Source organism: Artibeus jamaicensis, unplaced genomic scaffold (genome assembly GCF_021234435.1).
Source record: "Artibeus jamaicensis isolate MK-2021 breed Jamaican fruit bat unplaced genomic scaffold, CSHL_Jam_final scaffold_537, whole genome shotgun sequence".
Taxonomy (NCBI): Eukaryota; Metazoa; Chordata; class Mammalia; order Chiroptera; family Phyllostomidae; genus Artibeus; species Artibeus jamaicensis.
In genome coordinates this window covers 42,973,349-42,996,721 of record NW_026522047.1, presented here as the reverse complement: position 1 = coordinate 42,996,721, position 23,373 = coordinate 42,973,349, and the positions used below count along the sequence as shown (strand labels likewise).

Here is a 23,373-nt window from a genome sequence, read left to right as displayed (position 1 = left end):
GGGTGTCCAGTGGCAGTGGTGTCTGGGCCCGCTGCCCACACTGGTCAGCCCAGGTCAGCCCCGGGCTCGGCAGCTGTCGGCATTGGCTCTGCAGACAGCACCGTGGCCACGGTGAGAGCACTGCAGGGCCGGCTCTCGGGGCTTTAAAAGGTGATCTCCATTGTGAATTTTATGTCAGTTTTAATTTTTAAATTGCCAATCATCTTCTGAATAACTCTAAGCCAGGGGTGTCAAACTCGTTTTCACTGGGGGCTACATCAGCCTCATGGTTGCCTTCAAAGAGCTGAAATAGTTTTAGGGCTGTATAAATGTAACTACTCCTTAACTGTTAAGGAGTTGAAATTACACTCAGCCCTTTGAAGGCAACTGCGAGGCTGATGAGCGCCACCACCCCCCCACCCCCACCCCACCACCACCACCACCACCACCACCACCACCACCACCACCACCACCACCACCACCCCCCCCCGTGAAAATGAGTTTCACACCCTCTGCTGTAAGCTTTGAAAATGTAACTCAGTATTTATTTTCCTTCTAAAAAGGAACACCTGGCAGCGTGTTTTCCCCTGTGTCCTGTTTGTCTGATTCTCCCGAGTGTGGTTTTTGTGACCTAGACTGTCATGGGAGAGACATCAGCACACAAACACAGGCCCTTAGAAGTCTGCAGGCTCCACTTGTTTTTGTTTTAATTTTTTAAAATGTTTTTAAATTATTTACTTATTTATTTTTAGAAAGAGAGAAAACGACTCATTGTTCCGCTTTTTGATGCTTTCATTGGTTGATTCTTGTACATGTGCTGCCCAGGGATTGAACCTGCAACCTTGATGTATTGGGACGATGCTCTAACCAACTGAGCTACTGGGCCAGAGCCTCGACCCTTTTTACTAAGTAGCAGTGAGAGTTCCCATAATCCCATTTTTGCCGAGGAGCAGCTTGGCTCACCAGCGTGTAGACAGCAGAAACCGGGCCCTTCTGTTTCATCCGGAATTCTGATTGGGTTTTGTTTCCTACCTAGAAGTCTGGTAGGAATGGACCAAGCATTTATGTTGTCATTTTAGTGCACAGTTGGTTTGTTTTTAGTGTGTCCACAGAGTTGTGCAGCTTTGGCCATAATTAATTTTAGGACATTTTAATCAGCTCTCAAAGAAACCCCATATTTCTTAGTGGTCACTCCCCATTCCACCTTCCCCAGCTCCTGGCACCATGAACCCACTTTGTGTCTCTGGGTTTGTCTGTTCTGGACATTTCACACAAATGAAAATATATACTGTGTGATATTTTGAGGTATCTTTCCATTTATTTTAAGTCTTTACTTTCTTCCAATGTTTTATAGTTTTCTTTTGTTAAATTTATTCTCAAGTACGTTATTTCCTTTTGTGCTACTGCAAATGGAATTGTTTTCTTGAGTTCATTTTTGGCTCATTATTGCCAGTGTATAGAAACGCACGACTGATTTTTGTGTGATCTTGTTCCCTGCAACCTGATAAAGGTTTATTTTTCGCGGGTTGTACCTTAGCACAAAAGCAGGGCTCCCTCTGGTGACCCAAAATGCTGCCATCCCCTGCTTCCACAGGCACAGACCTGGGCCTGTTTGGGCCACAGGGCTTTTTGGGTGCTGATCCTTTCCACCAAAGATTGCATTAAACTGTCCCCTCCACCCCGTCCCCTTCTGAGATGGTCAGAGTCACCAAGGTATATGGGCTAAGGGATCTGTGGACACATGACTGAGCAGAAACCAGACTTTGAATGTCCTAGGAACCCCTCTGTTTGTCAGCCTGAAATCTAGTCCTGGGGGAGGACCCGCCTGCTCACCCGTGACAGGGATGAGCAGTCCTGCCGCCCTCTCCTGGGCCTTCCGGCGCTCTCACTAAGCAGCAAGGCAAAGCTCTGCAGGCACATCTGGAAAGAGAGCCAGCCTGCTGTCTGCCACCCTTGATCTCTTGCCACAGAAAACCTGTCTCATTTCCTAGACATCTGCTGGTCGTACATAGACCTCTCCTAATTAGAGACACATCCCTGACAAATCCTCTGGGAAAGGGAGATGGGTCCCTGGAGATCTTTATTTGGTGGCCCTATGACATTCTCCAGGGCCTGCAAGTACAGCATGGCATTCAAGCTCTTCCTAGCAGACCTCTGGGTGAGGTGGTCCATGGGTTAACCAGTCTTGTACTCACCCTCCAGTGGAAGGGCTCCTTAGTGGAGTGGTCGCCCTCACCTGTGTTTGGCATCCCTGACACCCCCTGGTCTTCCATAGCATTTGGCCCCGAACCACACTTCCCACAGCCCCCTGCCACCTCACCCTGGTTGCCTTGCAGCCTTGGTGGTTAGACAGGATTTCTGCATTTCTGTTTCAGTTCGGAATTCTTTCCCTGGTTCTCCAGGCCCACGGCCACTGGGGCCCAGACCACGGCCCTCTCCTGCCCCTGCTCTCTCCCATTCTTGCCACTCCACCCCAGACAGGCCTGCTTTTATCTTTTATCTTGTGCTTGTAGAGGAAAAGAGCAGTGGGTTCCGGTTGAAGCCACCAACACTGATCCATGGCCAGGCACCCAGCGCAGGTAGGTGCCCACCCGCCTTGGTGGGGAGTGGAACGGTTCTCATATCCTTCCAGGCCTCTGTGCAGCGTCTGTTTGCACAGCTGCCTAAGGCAGCCCTACCAGCGCTCTCTGGGCTGTTACCTGACACTTGGGCTCTGGAAAGCCACTTTAAAGAGCCTGTCAGACCAGGGAGCTTCTCCCACCTGTGAACCCTTCACTGCCCTGAAGTGCAGATGGCAAGGGAACGGGCTTGGCTTGGTCTGGGAGTTTGGGCTCTGTGCCCAGTGATAGCTCAGTTGGTTCAGGCTGTCTCTCCAGAGCATTCTAGCCCCAGCATGCCCTGGCATTGGTGCCGATTAGCAGAGTGGCCTCCATCCAGTGGCACGCTGCTGGTGAGTGGGGCCCAGGGAAGGCCGAAACATTCTTTCACAGTCCTTGCCCAAGCCATGTTTGGCAGAAGTGTTTTCTCAGTGTGGCATTTTCAAACAGTAGGTGCAAAGGGTGTCTTTCTGTAATCGCCAAGCAGCATCCTAAACTGGAGTGTCACCTGGCTTCACTTCTTTCCCCTCACATCTGTGCTTGACCCTTGAGCCCAAGTGTTCCTTGGCTTTCCCAAAGCATTACTGTACTCACTGCATTAATTCACAGGCATGATCAGTTACCTGGGAGTGCCGTTTAATCACATATAAAAATAACAATAGCCAGACTTTGCATGTCCAGTTGTAAAGAAAATACCCTCTTTTTTTTATTTTTTATTTATTTTTTTTTTTTTAGAAAACGTGCTTTCCTATAGAGTGTAACCTGTAAGGGCCATGAAATGGATTGCTGGGTTTAATTTGTCCTGGAAAGTGCTTGAGAGCCTGAGGTATTGCATTTCTGCCTGAGAGGTCCAAGGGCCCTGGGCAAACCATCCTCTGTTCCCAGGTCTGCCAAGCCAGAAGCCCAAGGAGCAGCAGCGGAGCGTGCTTCGTCCGGCAGTGCTACAAGCCCCACAGCCAAAGGCAATCTCGCAGGCCGGTAAGAAACGCAGCCCTGGTGCCCAGGCTCGCGTGGCAGAGTAGAGCATTTCAGAAGTCGTGCCTGGGACAGCCACACAGGTGACTTTGCTCATATCTGCCAAATGCACATAGAAATAAAGAGAGCACTGGGAAACCAACCCTTGATGTCCCCGGGGAACCCGGGAAAGACAGAAGGCTGAGCCTGCCCGCTGGTGCAAACATTACCGTGTACACGCACCAGCCTTCTAAACGCTGCCTCCACTCCCCGACCGCTGCAGGTCTGCCCCTACTGTGCACAGGCAGAGCTCAGCCCTGCAGTCTCCAAAACTGAAAGGGTGGCTTTCACGTGCATTTTCATTTCACTCGCCAATCTTGAGACATGACTTTTAAACCATATTTCCATTGCATCCGCACAGGCGGTGGTTTTCAGTTAATCCTAACTTTTCCTCGTGTGCATGAGCTCTTCTTGTCTTCCTCCTGATCCGTCCCTGTGATTCAGGAACTCTTCAGCAGCTGCAACACAGTGTCCCACTTGAGGGACATGGCGTGCTTCTGAAGAGCGTTTAATTCCAGGGGAAGTTTATATAGTGCTCAGTCAAAGCCAGATTTAAAGCTGTACGTGTCATGTAATCTCGGTTGTTTAAAGGAAAAAATGCACAGAATGAGGATGTTATTTGTAAAATTTGTTTTATAAAACTCATAATCATTCCCTTAGTATTTGTTCTTTTTCTCTCTACCACCCCCCCTTCATTAGTATTGCTTCTAAATACACTGAAAAGTCACACAGTTCTTTATAGAATAAGCAATAAGATATCCCCACGTCTGTGTGGTTTTAGTTTGGGTTTTATTTTAATCTAAGAATGTGTTGCTTTCAGTGGTGTGCCAGGTCCTTTATGCTGTTGGTCCAAATGGGGGCAGAAGGAAGCACAAGAGGTGATGCAGCACCGACTCCACGGGTCTCCCCCTGTCCTTTTGTCCCCGCAGTCCCAACCAGCAGCACAAACGGGCTCAGTGTCCCAGCAGACTGCACAGGAACCACGACGTCAACATCACCCAGCATCCCCACACGGAGAAGTCCGCCCGATGAGGCGCCAGCCCCTGAGGTTCGTCTGTGCTCCGACAGGGAACACACCTCACAAGCAACCCCTCGGGCCTTGCCGAGCACGTAAACCGTCTCCTGCTCTGAGCAGTGCCAGTGTTCTGTGTTTGGGCTTCTGGGTTTGCTCAGCGGCATCAACACCAAGAGTCTGCTGGGGGGGTCCCCCTGGTCCTGAGAGAAAGGTGCCATGAGCACAGCTCTGCCACAGTCTGCACTGCCCGAGGCTAGCATGTCCTTCCACGTGTCCCAGGTAGCGTCTGGGAGGACGGCTTTCATTAACGGGGGCCTTGCACCGTTTCATGCGGGCAGTGTCTCTCCTCCTCGTTTCCACACCCCAGCAACTCTGGGGATGCATACAGGTGTGCCCTTTCTGATCAAAGTAGGCTCAGAAATTATTTCTTTTTACAAAACAGTCCTTCAGGGTTCTGAAATTACAGAGGCCAGACACGTCGGTTTCCAGAAGTGCTGCAGAGCAGCTGGGAAACAGGCGTTCGTGAAGCACCGCTCTTGGGGCTGGCAGAAACAGACTCGGGACCTGGTTTGCAGCACCGCGCCAGGCCTCGTGCACAAGTCAGCCTGCGGCCGCGGTCTTTGCACTCCAGCAACCTCGGCAGATAAGTTGCTGCTGAAGGTTCTCTTTCTTCTGCCTCCTCCGTGCCCAGCCCCACCCCACTGTAGATGTTCAGGCTCAGACGGTGAAAAATCATCTACAATTTCATTTTGAAACCTCCTTGAGCCCCCCACCTTCAAACCAGTTAGGAGAATGGGAACTCAAAGTTGTTTCTGTAACATACGCTTCTTGGAAACTTTGGTAGCTGGGTTTAGGGTGGGCAGTCAGCTGCACAGCTCCATGCTGGAGGGAGATCCAGAAGCGGCCCAGCTGTCCTGTGCCCCCGGGTTCCCAGCTGCTGAGAGCTCACCCTGTCCAGTCCTGGGGTCTGCCTGCCTCACTCTTCCTTTTGGTTCTAGCCCCACCTCAGATGTCCCTCAGCCTAGGGACCTTCACCAAAGGACAGGCACTGCGGCAGTAAGGTGGCTCAGCATGCTCATCGAGGCAGTGTGTCCCTTCTTTTCAGCTGTGGTTGTTTTGTTTAACTAGGAGAAGGAGCCCCAGGGGAATGAGTCCAGCAGTCCTTCCGAGGAGGACAGCTGTGAGAAGAAAGAGCACGCCGCACAGCAAGCATTTGTGTTTGGGCAGAACTTGCGGGACAGAGTTAAGGTACGCGCTTGGGGGGCTGGGCGAGCTATTGAGCCCAAGCGTTGATCTTTTTATGCCTCCCCCAGGTTCAGCACCAGGAGTTTGCTTCTTAAGGATGGGGCAGACAGAGCGGGGTGTGGGTGGTCCTGTGACTCACAGCGCAGCCGCTAGCTGCTTGTCCTGCGTCCTTCCCGCTCTCCTCTGCTCAGGCACCCAGGCTGCCCACACCCCCTCCCCTCTGAGTGGGACTCAGCAGTGGCTCCTGGCGGCAGGGCACAGAGAGGCAGCCCGTGCGAGAGGTTTGTTTCCTTCAGGGCTTTCTGTGTCGGCACTAGCAGCAGTCAGACTGAGTTGTGCCTGGTAGCTGGGCGCCTGCCCTGCCCGGCACTGCGGGCTGTCGCGCAGCATCCGGGCCCCCACCCTCTAGTGTAGCCTCCCAGTGGTGACCACCACGCATGTCCCCACATAGTGCCGAGGGTTTTCCACGGGATCACATCTCTCCTGGCTGAGAACCATCACCTTTTTTTCTAAAGCAGGGCAGGTAGGAAGTACTGTTTTTGCTCCCATGGGAGCAGCCGTGTCTGTCACCTCCTGGCCGCCCCTAGGCAGGTGGGTCCAGTGTGGGGCCTGAGTCGGGGCAGAGGGTGTCTGGCAGTGGCAAGAGTCTCAGCTCTGCTCCCCACATGCTGCTAGTGCCCCAGAAAGACCAGAGCGGGCGGCACCACCTCTCGCAGCCACAGGGATGGGCTGTGCCATTCCCAGCAGCTCACCTTTAGAGGACTGAGAGGCCATGTCTGGGGACATCTGTGGTCGGCACTCCTGGCACCGACTGGATGGGGGCCAGGGGTGCTGGGCAACACCCCACAGTGCCCGGGACGATCCAGCCCCAGTGTCGGTGATGCTGAGGTTAAGACTCCCTGAAATGAGGAGACAGAAGTCACCACCACAGAGAACAGCGGGTCGCAGCGTCTGCATTGTCATGTGATAGCACTGTCCAGGAGAGGCACAGGTGCCCCAGGAGACAGAAACAGGTGTTGCCGTCACCTGACTGGAGCCAAAACAATGAGTCCCTTGGGGGACTGCTTCCTCCAGGGAAGAGGACAGAAGTGAAGGGAGGGCCTTGACACCCACCAGCACTCGGGGCGGCACCTGGCCAGACCTCAGGTCAAGTCTGCTTCTCAGGTGCGCCGCCTGGATGTCGGGGCCGGGGCAGTGTCTCCTGGAGGTCCAGGGCTCACGTGGTCTCTGAGAGCCTGGTCACGTCCCAGCCCCTCCCAGAGGGTGACTCTAGGCCACGGTCTCCCAGCTGCACCGCGTCTGTGCTCCGTTGCTCTCAGGCCCAGGTCCATCCTGCCACCCGACAGGTTCCCGGGAGCAGTGTGTCAGGTCACCTGTGCGAGGGAGCAGATGTGGCGGCAGCTGGCATCAAAGCAGCCCTCAGGAAACAGCGCTTTTTTATGTTCATAGTAAACCCTTTAATACAGCAGATTTATAAGCCTTCTGTGATCTCGGTGTAGAAGTATTGATGAAAATGCTAACAAGATGCCAGCCTGAGTGTGTTTTTGTATTTTTTTAACAAGGTAGAAAAAGCTCCCTAACACTTTATGAATTGTTTTATACCTCAACCATTAAAGGCCAAGGGCTGTGGCATTGACTGTGTGCACCCACAAACCGCCTAGCACATCTGGTGGGGTCTGTGTGGGGGCGGCTGCGCTGCATGGCTGGGCGGCCGTGCGGCCAGGCCAGGCTGCTGCAGGGGCCGGAACGCGCCGCTCCTGAGCGCGGTGTTTCTGCCCCCCAGCTGATAAATGAGAACACCGAAACAGCTGACACGGAACATGCCGGACACCCCAGTTCAGACACGCCAGCCGCAACCAACTATTTTCTTCAGTACATCAGCTCCAGGTATATGTCTCGGCCCTGCACCCCGTGCTGTGTGGAGTGAGCCTCAGCCGCAGAGGGGCCCAGGTCCGTCATCCTTCCCAACTCAGACCCCCAGAGGGGGCAGAATCTTCCGGAATCCCAGTTGTCCTCCAGCCCTTTCCTTTTTTTTTTTTCACTTGGCACAGCTCCGGAGGGGCCAAAACAGTGGGCTTTGCTGGACAGGCAAAGTTTTGTGAGGTTGTCCAGCCCAGCCCTCAGAGTGACCCTTATCACCTGGACCTGGTGCCCCAAGCAGAGCCCAGTGGGCTGGTGGCAGCCCAGCTGCCTTTTGTTACCCACCGGGTTCCACCCGATTCACAGCCCATCTTCTCTTCAGTTTAGAGAACTCAAACAACAGTGCCGATGCCACCAGCAACAAGTTCATATTTGGCCAGAACATGAGTGAGCGAGTATTGGTGAGTGGCCCCTGCAGGGACTGTTCTTCCTGGGACCCAGAAGGCTTTTAGAGCCACCCCCTTCCCCCATTCAGGTCAAAGGGACATGAGTGTGGCTACTACTTCTTCTCTTGGAAAATTAGGGTGATTTCAGTTGTAAGTAGGAGAAAGGAGACCCAGCTCAGACTCGGCTAAAAGCAAGGGCGGGGCGAGTTATCTGCTCTCTCAGAGCTGGTGTCCTACTTCCTGTCTTTCCTCACCCTGAGACAGGTTTTCCTGGCCCCAGGCCGAGCTTCTTCCCACTGGGGCTCGGGCAGTGGCAGCCGTCAGAACCTCAGCCTTTAGCCACATGCTGCTGGAGCCCTGAGCTGTTTCTGGGTCCAAGGGTGGTCAGTCCCACCTGATGTTGGGGGGAGGCTGCAGCCCAGAGTGTGAGGGGTGGATACAGTGGCCTCGGAGGGACCCTGTGTGCCATGTTCTCTGCATACACACCATGGCCAGGGCTGGGTTTTGGCATTGTCCATGTGCCCCTTCCCTCGGCCCCTTTTCCCCTAGTCAGGTACACACAGTCCCACTGGGTCTGTCGTCAGTGTGGCCAAGGAACTGTTTTTGGTCCAGCCAGTTCTTTCTGTGTCTTTCTCAGTCTGCATTACACCAAGGTGGCTCCTGCTGCTTTTCTGAAGCGTCAGTGCTGTTTTTCTTTCATTAAAATGAAATAGTCACAGAACTACCTCACACAGAGGAAGGTGACCGCTGCACACGCCTTCGGCCAGGCCACAAGAAGCCCTGTTTGGGGGCTCCTGAGGCAGCTCATGTGTTGTGCACCAAGGCAGGTCTGCGAGGACGCCTTTCTGTTAGGTTTCAACACCAAATGATGCTTGAGAACGGTTGTGCGGTGCCTGTGCAGGGAGCAGGCCGGGGCCCACCTGGCAGGGAAAGGGCTGTGCGGGCTGCCTGCCAGGCCCGGGAGGGTCCCCGAAGCTGCCAAAGAGAGGCTGTGGCAGAAAGCAGCCCTCTGCCCAGCAGGGCAGTTTCAAAAGCTGCTGCTGCCAGGCCTGGGGGCTCTCTGTTCCTTCGAAGTTGGCCCCCCAGGACCCCTCACACATACCCTTACCTGTGTGCCTACGTTTTCCTGCAGAGCCCACCCAAATTAAATGAGGTCACTTCAGATGCCAACAGGGAAAGCTCAGCTGTCGAGTCTGGGTCCGAGTCCTCGTCCCAGGAGGCCACCCCCGAGAAAGGTACATTGCAGTCCTGCTGCCTCGTAGGGGAGGGTGCCAAGGGACAGGACGCTGTCCATCCACACCCCTGCTGGGGAGGGCCAGAGAGGCCAACTCAAACTCAGCACAGGGACAACGTCAGGAGCCAGCCGCCAGGGCAGAGCCAGAAAGCCACAGGCACTGGTTTCCAGTGAGCAAAAAGGGGACATGCTCGTCTAAAAGCAGCCAGGTCCTTGGCTCTGCATGTGGCTCAGGGGTAGGGTGGTTGAGGTGGTTGTCGCCCTCTCCCTTCAGAGGGAGTTTCTCTTCAGTGCCCTCTTGGGGGTCTGTCCCCTCCTGAATGGGAAATGGGAGACCCACAGCCATGCCAGCAGCTCCTCGCTGGCCTCCCTACAGATCCTGCGGCCAAACTACTTGGTACATTTCAGGGTCCACTCCCAAGTCCCAGCATCCCTGCCTGGGATAGCAGGCACCCTGGAGGCCAAGCCAGCCGTTTGTCTCCTGTGAGGTACACACTCACCCCCCACCGTGTAAATAGTCAATGTCGTTTAGCTAATAACATTGCAGAGTCCCTGGCGGAGTCCGCAGCTGCCTACACCAAGGCAACAGCCCGGAAGTGTTTGTTGGAAAAAGTGGAAGTCATCACCGGGGAGGAGGCAGAGAGCAACGTGTTACAGGTGAGGTGGCCACAGGTGGGCCTCGCAGCCCTTAGGTGGACGTGTGAGGGCCAACAGCAGCTCGCAGCTTCTCTGTGTATCTGGGGGTCCAGCTCCCAAAGGCTCAGGCTTCCTGTGGAAGTGCCAGAGGGGTCTGAGTGCCCCCCTTCAGGACCTTGGTTGGGCTTTTGTGAAGAGCTCACCGGCCCTAAGGATCTATAGTGCCTAGTTTTCCAACAAAAGGATTCTGTTTTGAAACATTCGGGTAGTTCAGGGGATTATAAGACTGTCGTGACTTCTCTTGCTGTCCAGAGTGACAGCTCTAGTTGTATTGTCCTGCTGGCACCTTGTCCTGCTTTATTAGGAGGAGAACCACAGATGCCGCCCAGACTCACCGTGCCTCTCCCCTCCCCCATGTTCCTCCCCGGCCTGGGCAGCACGTCCAGGTCTGGGTGCCTTTCGTCTGCTTTTCATTTTTTCACACACACATGTCTATATACCTCATGTATATAGATAGAGGAGCTTTTAATGCGGGTTTTAATGGCACTTAAAGAAGTGCCCGTCAGCACTGGTTTTTAATCTCTGTGTGTTAAAAGAGATTGACATGATGATCTGCAAACTTTTTCTATAAAGGACCACCTATAGTCTGTTAGTATTCTTTTTTTTTTAAATATAACAGTTTATTGAAACATAATGCACATACTAAGAAAGTTACCCTTTTAAAGTATACGATTCTGTGGTTTTTAGTATATTTAAAAAGATGTGCAACTGTCACTACTATCTAATTTAGAATATTTTTTCTTTTGTTGTTTTTCTAATTTAGAACATTTTTGTCCCCCCAAAAGACACTTTGTACCCATTAACAATCACTCCCCATCCCGCTCCCCCAACCCCTGACAACCAAGAATCTACTTCCTGTCTGTGTGAGTTTCCGTTCTAGACGTTTTCATAAAAGGAGTCACACACCGTGGCTTCTCTCACCGAGCACCGTGTTTTTAAGGGCTACCCACGTTGTAGTGTGAGTCGATGCTCTGTTCCTTTTCACGGCCGAGGAATATTCCTCTGTGTTGGCAGGCACTTGGGTTGTTCCACGTTTTAGCTGTGATAGAATCCTGCCGCTCTAAACATTTATGTGCGAGTTCTTGTGCAAACGGCTGCTCATTGCTGCCGGTGGGCACTCAGGAGTGGCATTGTTGGCCGTGTTGCCACGCCGTGTTCAGCACTCGTGGAACTGCTTCCCGTGGCAGCTGCCAGCAGTTCATGAGGCATCTGACTTCTCCCCGTCCTCTCCAATACCTGTTACCATCTGTCCATTTGCTTGTAGCCATCCCAATGACTGTGAAGTTTCTCCTTGTGTGGGTTCTGGGTTGCATTTCCTTAATTTTTTAAATAGCCCTCCCTCTAAAAGTGTAAAATCCACTCTAGTTGGAGGGCAGAACTGAAAACTGGCCAAGTGCCCAATGTGTGCCCCAGGGTGTAGTGTAGTGACCCAGGTAATTCACGGGATTTAGATGGAGGCTCCCAGGAGCCTCTCGGCAATGGCTCCCTCCAGCCAGGGCCCCGCTCACCCAGAGGGACGCCCTGTGTTCCAGATCCAGTGTAAGCTGTTTGTCTTTGACAAGACCTCTCAGTCCTGGGTGGAGAGGGGCCGGGGGCTGCTCAGACTCAACGACATGGCATCGACTGATGATGGGACATTGCAGTCCCGACTAGGTGAGCCATGGTGGGCCCCTGGGGCAGGGGGCTGGACTGGTGCAGAGCTCCCACGGTGGTGGAGGACGAGGCCCCAAATCGACCCCTCAACCCAAGGAGCAGGAAAGCGGGTCCCCACGGGAGAGCCCCCAGTATCCACACTCAGGTCTGACCCAGAGGATCCAGCCGCCAGCTCTGCCACTTTCTGGGTTTGAAAGTGGATAAAAGTACGTAGCAATTTTTACATTTATTTTCTGATCATGAAAGTGCCCACTGTTTTATGGTAGAATGGGAAAAGAAATTGAACATCAACAGCAGTGTCTTTATAAAGAGAGAATTCTCTACCAACAGTGCTGTGGCAGTCCACTCCTGCTCTGTGGTCCTTCTTTAGGGAAATGGGGTGACTTTGTACTCTGCTCTTTCCGCTCGCTGTGTGGTGGGCACGTTGCCGTGTCAGTAAATCTGTCTTAAAACCGCGACTGTTTGGGAAATTGTTACAGTAACATGTCTGTTGACAGTGAGTGTGTGTTATGTTTCCCAGTGATGGACATGCAGCTTGTCCCTGATTTTTCTGTCAGGAATGATGCTGTGGGGCTGTCTCTTCATGAATTTTATTCCCAGCAGTATGCTGGTTGCAGAAGTGTGTGTGTGTGTGTGTGTGTGTGTGTGTGTGTGTGTGTGTAATCTTCCGAAACTAAAATCGTCCTCTGGCCCTTACAGAGACAGCAGTTTCAGGCCCAGCAGTAGCTCACATTGCATCCTTGTAGGAGGGACCCCAAGATTGGAACAGGGATGAAGAAGGCCCTTCTGTTTGGGCGCCATTCTCTTCCCCCGTGGACGTCTCTTTTCCGTTTTTCTTAGGGAAATGTTCGAGTGTGTGTGGACGGAGAGAGCACAGTGTTTCCAGCCCCACCGCTCAGCACCCGCCTCCTCGGGCTGCAGCCTGGGGCCCGCTCTGTTGCATCACGCCCTCGCCTCCCTCGCTGAGATCCACCCCGGGCACCCTTTCCTTTCACCCCCCTCCACGCCCCCAGGCTTTGATGCTTGTCACAGCCCTTCCCTCCAAGCCCGTCTAAATTGCTCTGCTGCCTCAGAGGTGGGCACTTCGGGCTTGCAAGATGGGCTCAGAGGACGCAGTCAGCAGGGGCCCAGGACCCCACAGGGCTCCCCAAGCTGCTCCCTGTCCTGTGTGGCCCTCCATGGCCCAGAGTGGCATGACAGCTAATCCTCTCCAGGCCTGTTCCAATGGGGAAAGCTGGGCTGGCAGGCAGGCAAGGGTCACCCATGTCCATGGGGTGAGGGCATGGGTGGGCTGGGAGGGCTCTGACAAGCGAGCAGGTTGACTGTGGCCTTGGACTTGATACGGTTAGAACTGGGAGTGTCACGTGTCCATCCAGAGAGGGAAGGTCTGTGCCCAGGTTTTTCTCTGCCATATGCTTCCCTCATTCTGTTTATCTCCTTCCCGTTGGAAGCTCTGAGCACACTGTGGCCTCAACCATATTTTCTTAAGGTTTTAGAGGGGGGAAGGAAGGGGAAAGAAAGGGAGAGAAACGTGGATTGGAGAAACACTTGTAGGTTGCCTCTCACGTGCACCCTGACCAGGAATCGAATCATTTTGCTCTGTGGGACAGTGCCCAACCAACCGAGCCACACTGGTCAGGGAGGTCTCCACAGGGCAGGGGCTTGGACTTGGCCTGTGAGGGGGCATCGACTTCTGTGTGACACGTGTCACATAAAGTGTGAGTGTCCCCGATGTGCAGCCTGGGAATGTCCCTGTCTGGCTCTGCCTCCTTGTAGTTTGCCTCCTGCTTCTGCCTGATCACCCCCTTCCACAAGGGAGCTGCCGTCCTGACACATGACGTGTGAACCAACAAAACACTCTTACACGTGGGCTCTGACCCCACCAGTGGCCTTAGTGGTTCTGGGCCCGGGAAGCCAGGTTGTGGCACCCGGCCAACCCCAGCATGTGGGTGGCTGTAGCTCAGTGGACAGGTGGGTGGTTTTTGTGGACCTTGGTTGAGAAGTGTGGGATTTTGCCCTTGGGGTTTGCTTTCCTTCCAAGTTGTGTCTGTTCTAGCTGGCTTTTGGGTGGGGCTTGGGGACCAGGGCTGAGTGGCCTTGTTGGTTGCAGTGATGCGGACCCAGGGTAGTCTGCGGTTGATCCTCAACACCAAGCTGTGGGCCCAGATGCAGATCGACAAGGCCAGTGAGAAGAGCATTCGCATCACAGCCATGGACACCGAGGACCAGGGCGTGAAGGTCTTCCTGATCTCGGTGAGCTGCCTGCAGGCTGGGCTGCCCAGAGTGGGGCAGCGATGCCGAGCCACCACAGGAAGGCAACCCCCGTCACATGCAGTCACTACAGGGCTGGATGGATGGGCGCCCCTCTGCAGGGGAGCACTCAGCACTGCCCTGAGGGCATGGGCCAGGGAGGAAGCAGGGAAGCCTCTGGGTATGCCCCTGGGCTGTGGAAGCTTTGGGCTGTGGTCCCCAGGTTGAGGAGAGCCCCAGGGGGTCTCCCCATGAGGCCTTGTAACCAGCACTTCCTCCACCCACCGGGCCCCACCAGGCCAGCTCCAAAGACACGGGCCAGCTGTATGCAGCCCTGCACCACCGCATCCTGGCCCTGCGCAGCCGTGTGGAACAGGAACAGGAGGCCAGAACACCTGCCCCCGAACCTGGTGCAGCCCCATCCAACGAGGATGACAGTGACGATGACGATGTCCTGGCTCCATCGGGGGCCACAGGAGGCGGTGAGCCAGCAGTCCCTGCTCTGAAGGGCATGAGGTGGCTGGTTTCCTAAATCCCGTCACCCATTGCCACTGACCGTGGGTGACACCTTGGTGTGGAGACCTGACCCTGGGGGGTGGGGGTGCCTTCCAGAGTGGGGACCTGATGGCAAGGCCACTGCTTCCCACAGGTGCTGGTGACGAAGGGGACGGGCAGACGGCTGGGAGCACATAGCGCCGGGAGCTGGCCGCCCGGGAGCCTGCTGCTTTGTCCGTCTGTCCACCCGCCCGCCCGCCCCTCCCTGGCAGTGTTGAGGCGCGGGACTTGGGAACCACACTCCCTGATGGGTCGGCCACAGTCCGGATCCGCACGGCCCGTTCAGAAGCAGACTTGGGAACTGCCTGAGCGCGGTTTGGGACACGAGACCTCATCATATTGATGAGCAAAACAAAAAGAACATTTCTTCCCTCCCCCCTTTGAATTGAAATGGCACATTAAGACTTGTCACGGCTTCTCACTGGGACTGGGACGCCTGGTTTCTTCACCCCTCTCCTGCCGCCACCACACCTGTGGGTTCCTGCCACCTGCCCAGCCACCAGGTCTGTCCCCACAAGTGTAAACACTGGCTCTGCTGGACGTCCTGCTATTTTGATCTCGTTTCCCCCCTTCCAGTTTGGGGTGTGTATTTTGAATCCCCCTCCCTCAAGGCTTTGTCTCTTAGGTTACGGTGCTCCCATGTGTTGAGCAGGCGCGGCTCCAGCACCTGGCTCTCCCCGTGGTAACGGCTTGTGTGCTGGGGCCTCACCGAGGAGCTGGGAGGAGAGGCCCCCCCTTGCACCTCACCTGGGGTTCCTCCAGGGTGGCATGGGGTTCATGGGGCAGGCGTCATGCCTGGAGAGAACTTATCTAGAAAAGGGCCACTGGATCTGCGAGGGCACGAGGGGCTGATTTCCTGGGTCCTCTCACACCCACTGCAGTGGGCCCAAGGGTGACGTTTTGGTGTGGAGGCGTCCCTGGGCATAGGGTGTCTTCCAGAATGGGGGACCTGATGGCAAGGCCACTGTTTCCCATGGGCGCTGATGACGAAGCCGTCAGCACCCCTCCCCTCCTGCTTGTCCCCGTCATGTGGGTCACCCATCATCAGGCACCTGGGCAAACACCTGCCTCCTGCTGTTGGCCATTTCTTTCCCAGCCCTGGACATCACCGCACCCAAGACGTCCAGGGCTTGGGTCCTCCGTGACAGGCAGAGGAAGTCCCTAGCAGCACCTTCTTGAGGAGGGGCGGGGCCCGGCTCCAGACAACAGGCCACTGTCCCAGCACACACAGGAGCAGGTACTGTGCCCCCGCCCCAGAGCAGGGCTGAGAGCCTGGCTGGGCACTGCCTGCCTGCAGAGAGGGTCCCTCCCTGTACACAGGGCCCTGAGGGGTTGCAGAAGAAATTGCCCAGCCCCACCCTCATGGGGAGGGAGAAGGCTTAGTTTCCATAGCTGTGCCACCAAAACCTTGGGTCAGCCGTGTGTGGCCCGAGCCTGAGCCGTGGGAAGACACCAAAGGCCCCCAGCAGATCTGGTCACCTTTCTCTGCTTACGCCTTAGCCAGTTAGTGACAAGTAAAACCAGATAATGCCCATGTGTTTTGGAACATTTATGTAAGATTGTCATATGAAATGTATTTGGGAACTACATTAAATCTTTTAACTAAACACCCTGGCCTCCTGTGTGCCCCAGGGGCATCAGGAAGCCCCGGGGCCTGGGCAGGAAAGGTCTCTGCCTCCCAGGCAAGGCTCCTCGAGCAGCCTGGCCTGCCTGGTGCCCTGGGCCCCGACCCCACACTCCACGCCTGGACAGGCCACCAAACTCAGCTGCCTTCCAAGCCCTGCCACTTCGGTGCAGAGCCTGGCTTCTCGCCCACCCCCACTGCGTTCTCACACCCTGCCAGGGTCCTCCTGGCTTCCCAGGGACCACAAGAGAGGGGCACAGTGGGGCACGACAGGCCAAGGATTCACTGAACAGAACAGAGCTCGAGGGGGGAGGGCATCAGCAGTAGCCTCGTGAAGCGTGGGGGCCTTTGTTCCACTTGGTCCTCACGACCAAGCAAGGGCCTCTGAGACCTGGTCCAACCGGTTCAGTGGCCTTACTAATCCACCCAGCCCCCACCCCTGGGGCTGCCCAGCTGGATGCTCCGGTGCCATGGTGGGGGTTGTTTGCCACTGGGTGGGCTGGCTGAGTGAGTGTACCACTCACAGTCGCCAGGCGCTGGTCATCATCGCCACGAACTCCTCATCTGTGTCCATGGAGGCGCTCACACCACTGTAGTAGTCCTGGAATTCGGCCAGGGTGACCTGGGGGCAGACAAGCCCTGAGTGAGTATGGACAGCCAGGGCAACAGGAGCTGCGAGTGCCCCACCGGCACCTACCTGCCCATCCTTCTCAGAAGAGTCAAAGTTGTCCAGGAAGCGGCGGAGGACCTCCTCCTCAGTCCACTCCCCACTCCGCACCTTGGGGTGGGCACGGCAGCTGTACACCCCCCGGAGGTCGTCCACAGTCACCACACCATCTCCACTGCGGTCTAGCTTGGCGAATGCAGCTGCAATGACTGCTTCCCGGGCCTGGGACATGGGGGGCTGAAGCGGGGAGGGTGAAGACTGAGGGACCTCAACTCCAGGCATGGAATGCAGAGCTCAGGGAGTCCTCCGGCATCTCTTAGTGATAAGTCCCTGGGTGTTGACACAGGTAAGCCCCCTGGGCACTTGGCACCCACCATCCCCCAGACAGTTGGGTGAAGGGACCTGCACCCGGACAGCTGAGCCTCACCCGCAGTGCCCTCAGGAACTCCTCCAGGTCCAGCGTCCCACTGCCATCACGGTCCCAGCGCCTGCACACGCCCTCCGCCTCAGCCATGTCCAGCGCCAGCCCCAGCTCGGCCAGGCCCTGCTGGAGCTCCCTGGCATCCAGGGATCGGCTCTTGTCCTGGTCCAGGCGGCGGAAAAACCTGGGGAGCAAGGAGTACAGTTGGAGAGTGGTCCCTGGAGCTGAGTGTCAGGGAGGAGTGAGAGGACAGCTCACCTGGCCAGGCTGTGGATGCCAGAGGCCCCTCGGGACAGGCACTGTTCCCGGAGCTTCTCCATAGTGGTGTCCACCGTGTCCATGCTAGTGCCAGGCTCTCTGGGCAGTTGGGTGAGAGAGAGGTCAAGCAGGCTGCCCACTCGGCCGGCCAGGCTCCACACTGGTTGCCCCCTACTCACTAACCTGGCCTTGTCTGTCCTGGAGCTTTCCCGATGGCCACTCTGCTGACTCCTGCCTGCTTTGTCCAGTGTTGGCAGTGTGTTCTGCCTGGTAGGATTGTTGCTAAGGGACAGTGGCTCTGGAGACTGGGAGGGGCCCCAGCTGTAACCCTGACACTGCTGGGAGGCAAGGCCAGGAGACACAGCAGTACCGTCACCAGCACCGCCGCCCCCACCCTGCTGCTCATGCCCTGCCCAGCGCTGCAGAGCCAGGCCCAGGGCAGGCAGTGGGGTTTCTTTCTGGTCACAGTGAGGAGGGGTGAGCCACAGGGGTGAGCCTGTGGGGGCCAGTGTCCTGGATGGAAGGAAGCTCAAGGCCCAGTTTCTATGTGACCTGAGTCAGGCCCCCTACCCCTTTTCACAGGGCAGCAGCCAAAGCTGCTGAGGGATTTGAGTTCAAAAGGACTGGAGGTGGCCCAGGCTCATACCCAGTGGGACGTCCTGAGGCCAGTGCTAGCTTGAGTCAGGACACAGCAGAGTGAAGACCCACAAAGCAGTTTCTGGTGCTTATTTAGGGGCTAGTTACAGTGTTTTTTGTTGTATGAGTCTTTCAGTGGTTGGTTTTCAGTTCTCAAACATTTGATGGGCTTTCTTGTGACAAGCTGGTGAGCTGGGGCTGCAACTCGGAGGGGAGTTACCGAACAGAGAAGAGGCCCTGAGCCCTGTGACACAATCCAAGAGGAACCAAGGCCACCCTTACAGATGGTCTTCGATCCAGACTTTGGGACAACTTTGCCAACTGAGAGCACTACACTAACCAGCAGGATCAAAAAAAAGGTTGATCTCCCTCCCAGGACTGAAAATGTGGTTCCCACTTGGGGACCTCCCCGCCTGCACAGACCCAGAGATCATCAGGTTTTTCAAAGCACGGTCTTGCACACAGCACAGGGACCGGCGCAGGAGTCTCTGCTGCTGTAGGAAGCTAATCACGGATGGTGACCGACCCAGTGCTGCAATTCAAGCCATGGCTGATGTCACACTGTCAGCTCTGAGAAGCCAGTGCCATTCTGGGCAAACTCCAATGGCTTATTGTAGTTCAAAATTCTTTGGGTGGGCAGAGAAATACTGCATTTTTTAACAAGTGTTACAAGCATCGATTTTTTTTTCCATAGAAAATGTAAAATCTGACCACAATTATGATAGCTGTTTGACACCTTTAACAATAACTCCTCCATAAATTGGTAGTGGCCCAGGCCCTCCTGACCCAGAGGCCTTTTCACTTTGCCTTTGAGCCTCACTCTCCCAGCTGTGAAATGGGGCAGCCTGTGTCCATGGGTGGCTGCCAACATTAGTCATGTGTGTTCGTGTGTGTGTAGACTGCCTGTGGCACAAGTTCCGGTGACTAGGACAAGCCCTTGCTCCCTGGACCACGACCCACGCAGGGGCCACCTCCCTAGCACCCTCACATGGAAGAAAGGAAGGACCAAGGTGGACAAGTCACCCCATTTATTCTTGAGCCAACAGGCCCCAGCCTGCCTTCCCTCAGACAAACAGCCCCGCTTTCTTATCCAGAGAAAAATAGGGCTATTGTTACACACGGAGGGGTCAGATGCCGGGCCCACAGCCGGCTCCGTCCTGAGGATGTCGGTGGACGCCAGCCTTTCCAGGCTGAAATAGGCCCTGCCCCACGGCAGTTCCTGGTGTGACAATTTCCTGAGTGAGGAGGTGGGAAAACAGCTCAGGCTGGGCACTTGAGTGGGCTAAGGTGTGGGAGTCCCCTGGTTTGATAAAAAGCGAAACTGCCTGAATGTCTCAGGCCAAGAGAGGGCAGTGTAGAAAAAAAGGAGTTAAAAAAATAGATTCTCTGGGGACTATAAAAAAGGAGCCAGCTGCCTGCTACAAAAGCTGGACTAGTGGGGGCGGGGTGGGGGCGCATCAGAAGTGTTGGGGACCTGACTCCCTTCAGGGCCCACAGACCCGTCCTGTTCCTGCCAGGGCCTGGGGTGCACCAGGCTCCGGTGACAAAAACTCTGCCCTCGTGGACCTCACATTCTGATGGTAAGAAGTTCCATAAAGGAAAATAAATGCAGTGGTAGTGACCAGGGGTGGGGAGTAACTCAGGCAGTCAAGGGAAGGCCTTTCTGAGGAGGTGCCATCAAAGCTAAGACCTGAGTGACAAGGAATCGGTCATGTGACACCCAGGCGGTCATGTGACACCCAGGCGAAGAGCATTCCAGGCAGAGGGAGCAGCCAATGTAAAGGCCCTGAGGCAGCACATGATGAAAAGGTTAAGGGGTGCCTGAGTCTTCCCGGGTGGCAGGGCCCGGCTGCCAGCACTCACACGCCCCACACACTGCCCTCTGGGTTAAAGGTTGAGGGTAGAGGACAGAATTAGGAAAAGAACATCTAGGATTTAAAATTTGTCTTCAAAATAACTAATGCAAACGGCATGGAGCTTGAAGCTCTTAAGTCTGGTCTGGGATGAAGTAAGAAAAAGCTTTAGCCTGGGATGGAGAATGCCTCTCTCCAGGAAGGACAAAAACCAGGGCGGCGGGTAGGGGGTGAGAAAAAGTCTAATGATGTGGAACTTTGTCACCTGCCACTACCAGACAAAGACAGGTCTCAAACTCAGATGCCAGGGGGTGCAGACATCTGGCCCTAGGAGAGATGAGGGCACTAATTAGTAATTCACTATCTGGCTAAGGAGGGTATTCTGGGTCCACATCCAGTAGGCATGGCCAAGTCTGAAGCCGGATATCCAGATTTTTGTGTGTAAATGTCACCAATTTTTCAACAAGGATAATTGGTTCATTTTTTTAAAAAATGTCTTGGCTAAACATTTTTCATTTGGTCTGCAGGCTGCCTCTTGGAAACCTGACTTTTTAGCAGGTCTGGGGCTTAGAAAGGATTATGGCTCTGTAGGAGGTTCCCTCTCGCACAGTGATGACACACCCCTCCCTCCCCCCAGGACACCCACAGCAGTGGAGTCTCCACAGGCATCCTCCGTCTCCATTCTGCAATCTCCTCTGGGGCTCACACAGTGGTCCCAAACACTGCTGGCTGGAGGTGGTCCCCGTCCCCCTCCTCCCCAGTGCTGTTGGCAAGGAGTAAACTGGACTCGCCAGAGAGTGGGTGGCCAGGGTCACTGGCCGGCAGAGGACCCAGGCGCTCGGCCCCAGCCAGGGCTGCCAGCAGCCCAGCCAGGGGTGGCCGCCAGCGGCACATGTCCTGCAGCAGGTCGGCCCGGGGCTGCAGCTGCTTGATGAGCTTGTCCTTCTGGTGCACAGCAGCCTGCAGGCTGTGGACAGTGGCCTCGGAGGTCAGCAGCTGCTCCTGGAGAGCCGCAATCTCACTGGCAGGAAAACAAAACTTGGTAGTAATGGTACCAGGGGACCAGACGGGTTCTTCTCCCTACTTGTGACCTCTGGGGCTGCCACTCCCCATTGTTGTCAGGCTAAAGGTGATCCTTCTCCCCACTGCCTCAAGGCCTCCCCATGTTATCTCCAAATTCCTATGCTGAATTCCTCCATCCCAGGGTGATATTTGAAGGTGGGAGCCTTTGGAAAGTAAGGTTGAATGAGGTCATGAGGGTGGGATCCTCATGATGACATTGGCGCTCTTATGAGACAACAGAGTGCTCTCTGTCCTCCCCAGCTCTCCCACCTGCTCCCCTGAGCACGCAATAAGGTGACCATCTGGAAGCCAGGAAAGAGTCCTCACCAGGAACTGAATTTGTCAATACCTTGGTATTGGACTTCCCAGCCTCCAGAATGATGATAAATGTCTGTTGTTTACAATGCCCAGTCTATGCAAACTCTTGGCTCTGCTCCCCCAGTTCTTCCTGCAGTTCCCTCTTCCCCTACATCTTTTCCTGTTTTGTTCAGCTTAGATGGCTCCTCCTCCAGGAATCCTTCCATCTGCGTCCTCTCAGAACCCTGTGTGCACCTCTATCACAACCCGGATCGCCCCATGTTGTAATCACTTAGTAATGTGTCTGCCTAAAGGCAGAGCTGTGTAGACGTGCCCTAGTACCCAGCAGTGTCTGGCACACAGTAGGTGCTCAGTGTAGATGAATGAATCCAACCAGCTCTGAATTATTTCCCACCTGGGCCCAAGTACCTCCTTGGGCACTTGTCTCATCCTTTTCAATTGTCAACTGCTAGAGAGACTCCAAAACTTCTGATAGATCACATCCTCCTCTGTTCAAGCACCTGCCTTGGCTCCCAATATCTGCTCCTGGAGGTTGGTGGCCCCTGCACCACTCAGTACCAGCTGGTTTTGCTTCGTGGGAATCTTGTAAGTTAAAAATCCACACGTGTGTGACATCTCTTTATATACGGATGACTAATTCAAGGTTTTTTGGTGTTTGCTTTTTCAATCCCTCCAGTAGTCCAGCCTTCACGAGAATGCATCCAGTTCCCCCTGCCAGCGTTCCCTTTCCATCTCGACTCCGCCTCCGCCCACCTCCACCTAGAAGTGCAGCTGGCGGGCCCCCGGCCTCACCGGTCCTTGGCGCAGCCCAGCTCGTCCAGGGCGGCGCGCAGCTCCTGGTCGTGGTGGGTCAGGCGCTCGGCCTGGGTGCGCACCGTGCGCTCCGCCGCGTCCAGCCGCGCCTCCAGCTCCGCGACGCGCCGGTGCACGGCCACCAGGTGTGCATTTGCCTCGCGGATCTGCAGGGGCGGTGGGGCGGACATAGCCCCCACGGTGGTTCAGGCCCCAGCCGCCCGGAAGGGCCACTCCCCCCGGGGTCAGCTCAGAACCTCGACGCCATTGGCTGCAGCCAACTGGGTGGTGCCTCCTCAAGCCCAAACACTCTGACTGGTTCCTGCACCTCGAAACTCCGCCCTTCGGGCCCAATCTTCTTCTCAGGCGGCACGCTCTCGTTCAGGCTCTGGCAATACGATTGGCCACCCTGCTCAAGAGCTAAAACAACGATTGGTCCGGATTCTGCGTCCGATCAAACCTGAACAGAACACGTCTCTGGAATCGGCCGTGCTTCTCCCAGATCCACACAATTGGCCTCGTCCATACCCCTTAGGCAACCTCTGGGTTAGTCAAGTTCCCTGTAAATTCCGTCTCTCGCCTTTGCCACGCCCCCAAGCATAATCTGTACTTCCTCTGGAGCAGGACTGGGACAAACCACAAGTTGGGTACTGGCCGTGTCCCTCTTAAGATCCCCGCTCTAGGGTTGGTCCCTTTCCCGTTAAGCCCCACCCCCGATCCTGGCCACGCCCCAAAATAGTTGCACGCGGTTCAGATTCCGACTTGGGGACGGGCTACAGTGCGTGGCCACGCCCCCACACAAAGTCTGGTGCGAGAGGTGGCCGCATTCCGGCCGTGCCCGGCCCCACACTTACCTCTTCCTCCTGTCAAGCTCAGTACCGCCCCGTCCTAGCCCTAATCTGTTCCTGGCGTTACGCCTAGTACCTATTGTAGTGCAGCCCCTAGGTTAGGCCCCACCTCCCTGAGTCAGATCATTCCTAACCTAGGACCTTCTGAGCTAGAACTAGTGAAATCTGCCTTCACTGATCTTCGTTGACCTCAGTTTCCCCTTCCAGAAATCGACTGGGGGTACACGCTCTCTTCTTTTACGCCAGTTCCGAACTTGGCGCGTGAACTCAGCCAGTATCCCTGGTGGCGGCACTCAATAAAGTTGCACACTGGTTACGGGCCCTTCCGCAAGGGATGCTGCGCGCGCCGC

The 23,373-nt window shown here is 55.4% G+C and overlaps 3 protein-coding genes across 10 annotated transcripts in view; 1 reads left to right on the top strand and 2 right to left on the bottom strand.

Annotated features, from left to right (window-relative positions):
- RANBP3 (RAN binding protein 3) overlaps positions 1 to 14,965 on the top strand; it is a 55,242-nt gene extending 40,277 nt beyond the window's left edge. For 4 of the 7 annotated variants that reach the window (XM_037165373.2, XM_037165371.2, XM_037165369.2 and 1 more), the window contains 12 exons: positions 2,493 to 2,558; positions 3,462 to 3,554; positions 4,520 to 4,638; positions 5,734 to 5,853; positions 7,634 to 7,737; positions 8,093 to 8,171; positions 9,289 to 9,391; positions 9,923 to 10,047; positions 11,619 to 11,739; positions 13,850 to 13,992; positions 14,288 to 14,471; positions 14,639 to 14,965. In XM_037165373.2, the coding sequence (XP_037021268.2) occupies positions 2,493 to 2,558; positions 3,462 to 3,554; positions 4,520 to 4,638; positions 5,734 to 5,853; positions 7,634 to 7,737; positions 8,093 to 8,171; positions 9,289 to 9,391; positions 9,923 to 10,047; positions 11,619 to 11,739; positions 13,850 to 13,992; positions 14,288 to 14,471; positions 14,639 to 14,682 (1,301 nt within the window). In that variant the 3' untranslated portion in view covers positions 14,683 to 14,965. The remainder of the gene's footprint in view (positions 1 to 2,492; positions 2,559 to 3,461; positions 3,555 to 4,519; positions 4,639 to 5,733; positions 5,854 to 7,633; positions 7,738 to 8,092; positions 8,172 to 9,288; positions 9,392 to 9,922; positions 10,048 to 11,618; positions 11,740 to 13,849; positions 13,993 to 14,287; positions 14,472 to 14,638) is intronic. The other 3 variants (XM_037165375.2, XM_037165372.2, XM_037165370.2) reach the window with 1 other exon arrangement.
- Positions 14,966 to 16,080: 1,115 nt separating this feature from the next.
- CAPS (calcyphosine) lies at positions 16,081 to 19,066 on the bottom strand. 2 transcript variants are annotated; one of them, XM_037165377.2, is made up of 5 exons: positions 17,698 to 19,066; positions 17,515 to 17,613; positions 17,263 to 17,440; positions 16,866 to 17,072; positions 16,081 to 16,790 (listed from the first exon to the last, which is right to left on the bottom strand). In XM_037165377.2, the coding sequence occupies exons 2-5, from the start codon at positions 17,595 to 17,597 to the stop codon at positions 16,689 to 16,691; spliced, it is 570 nt and encodes a 189-aa protein (XP_037021272.2). In that variant the 5' UTR covers positions 17,598 to 17,613; positions 17,698 to 19,066; the 3' UTR covers positions 16,081 to 16,688. The 2 variants fall into 2 exon arrangements, with proteins under 2 accessions (XP_037021272.2, XP_037021271.2); XM_037165376.2 differs by having other exon boundaries at positions 16,081 to 17,072.
- Positions 19,067 to 19,163: 97 nt separating this feature from the next.
- Positions 19,164 to 23,350, bottom strand: VMAC (vimentin type intermediate filament associated coiled-coil protein). The gene is made up of 3 exons (XM_037165317.2): positions 23,030 to 23,350; positions 22,176 to 22,595; positions 19,164 to 21,024 (listed from the first exon to the last, which is right to left on the bottom strand). The coding sequence occupies exons 2-3, from the start codon at positions 22,364 to 22,366 to the stop codon at positions 20,706 to 20,708; spliced, it is 510 nt and encodes a 169-aa protein (XP_037021212.2). The 5' UTR covers positions 22,367 to 22,595; positions 23,030 to 23,350; the 3' UTR covers positions 19,164 to 20,705.
- Positions 23,351 to 23,373: the final 23 nt, after the last annotated feature.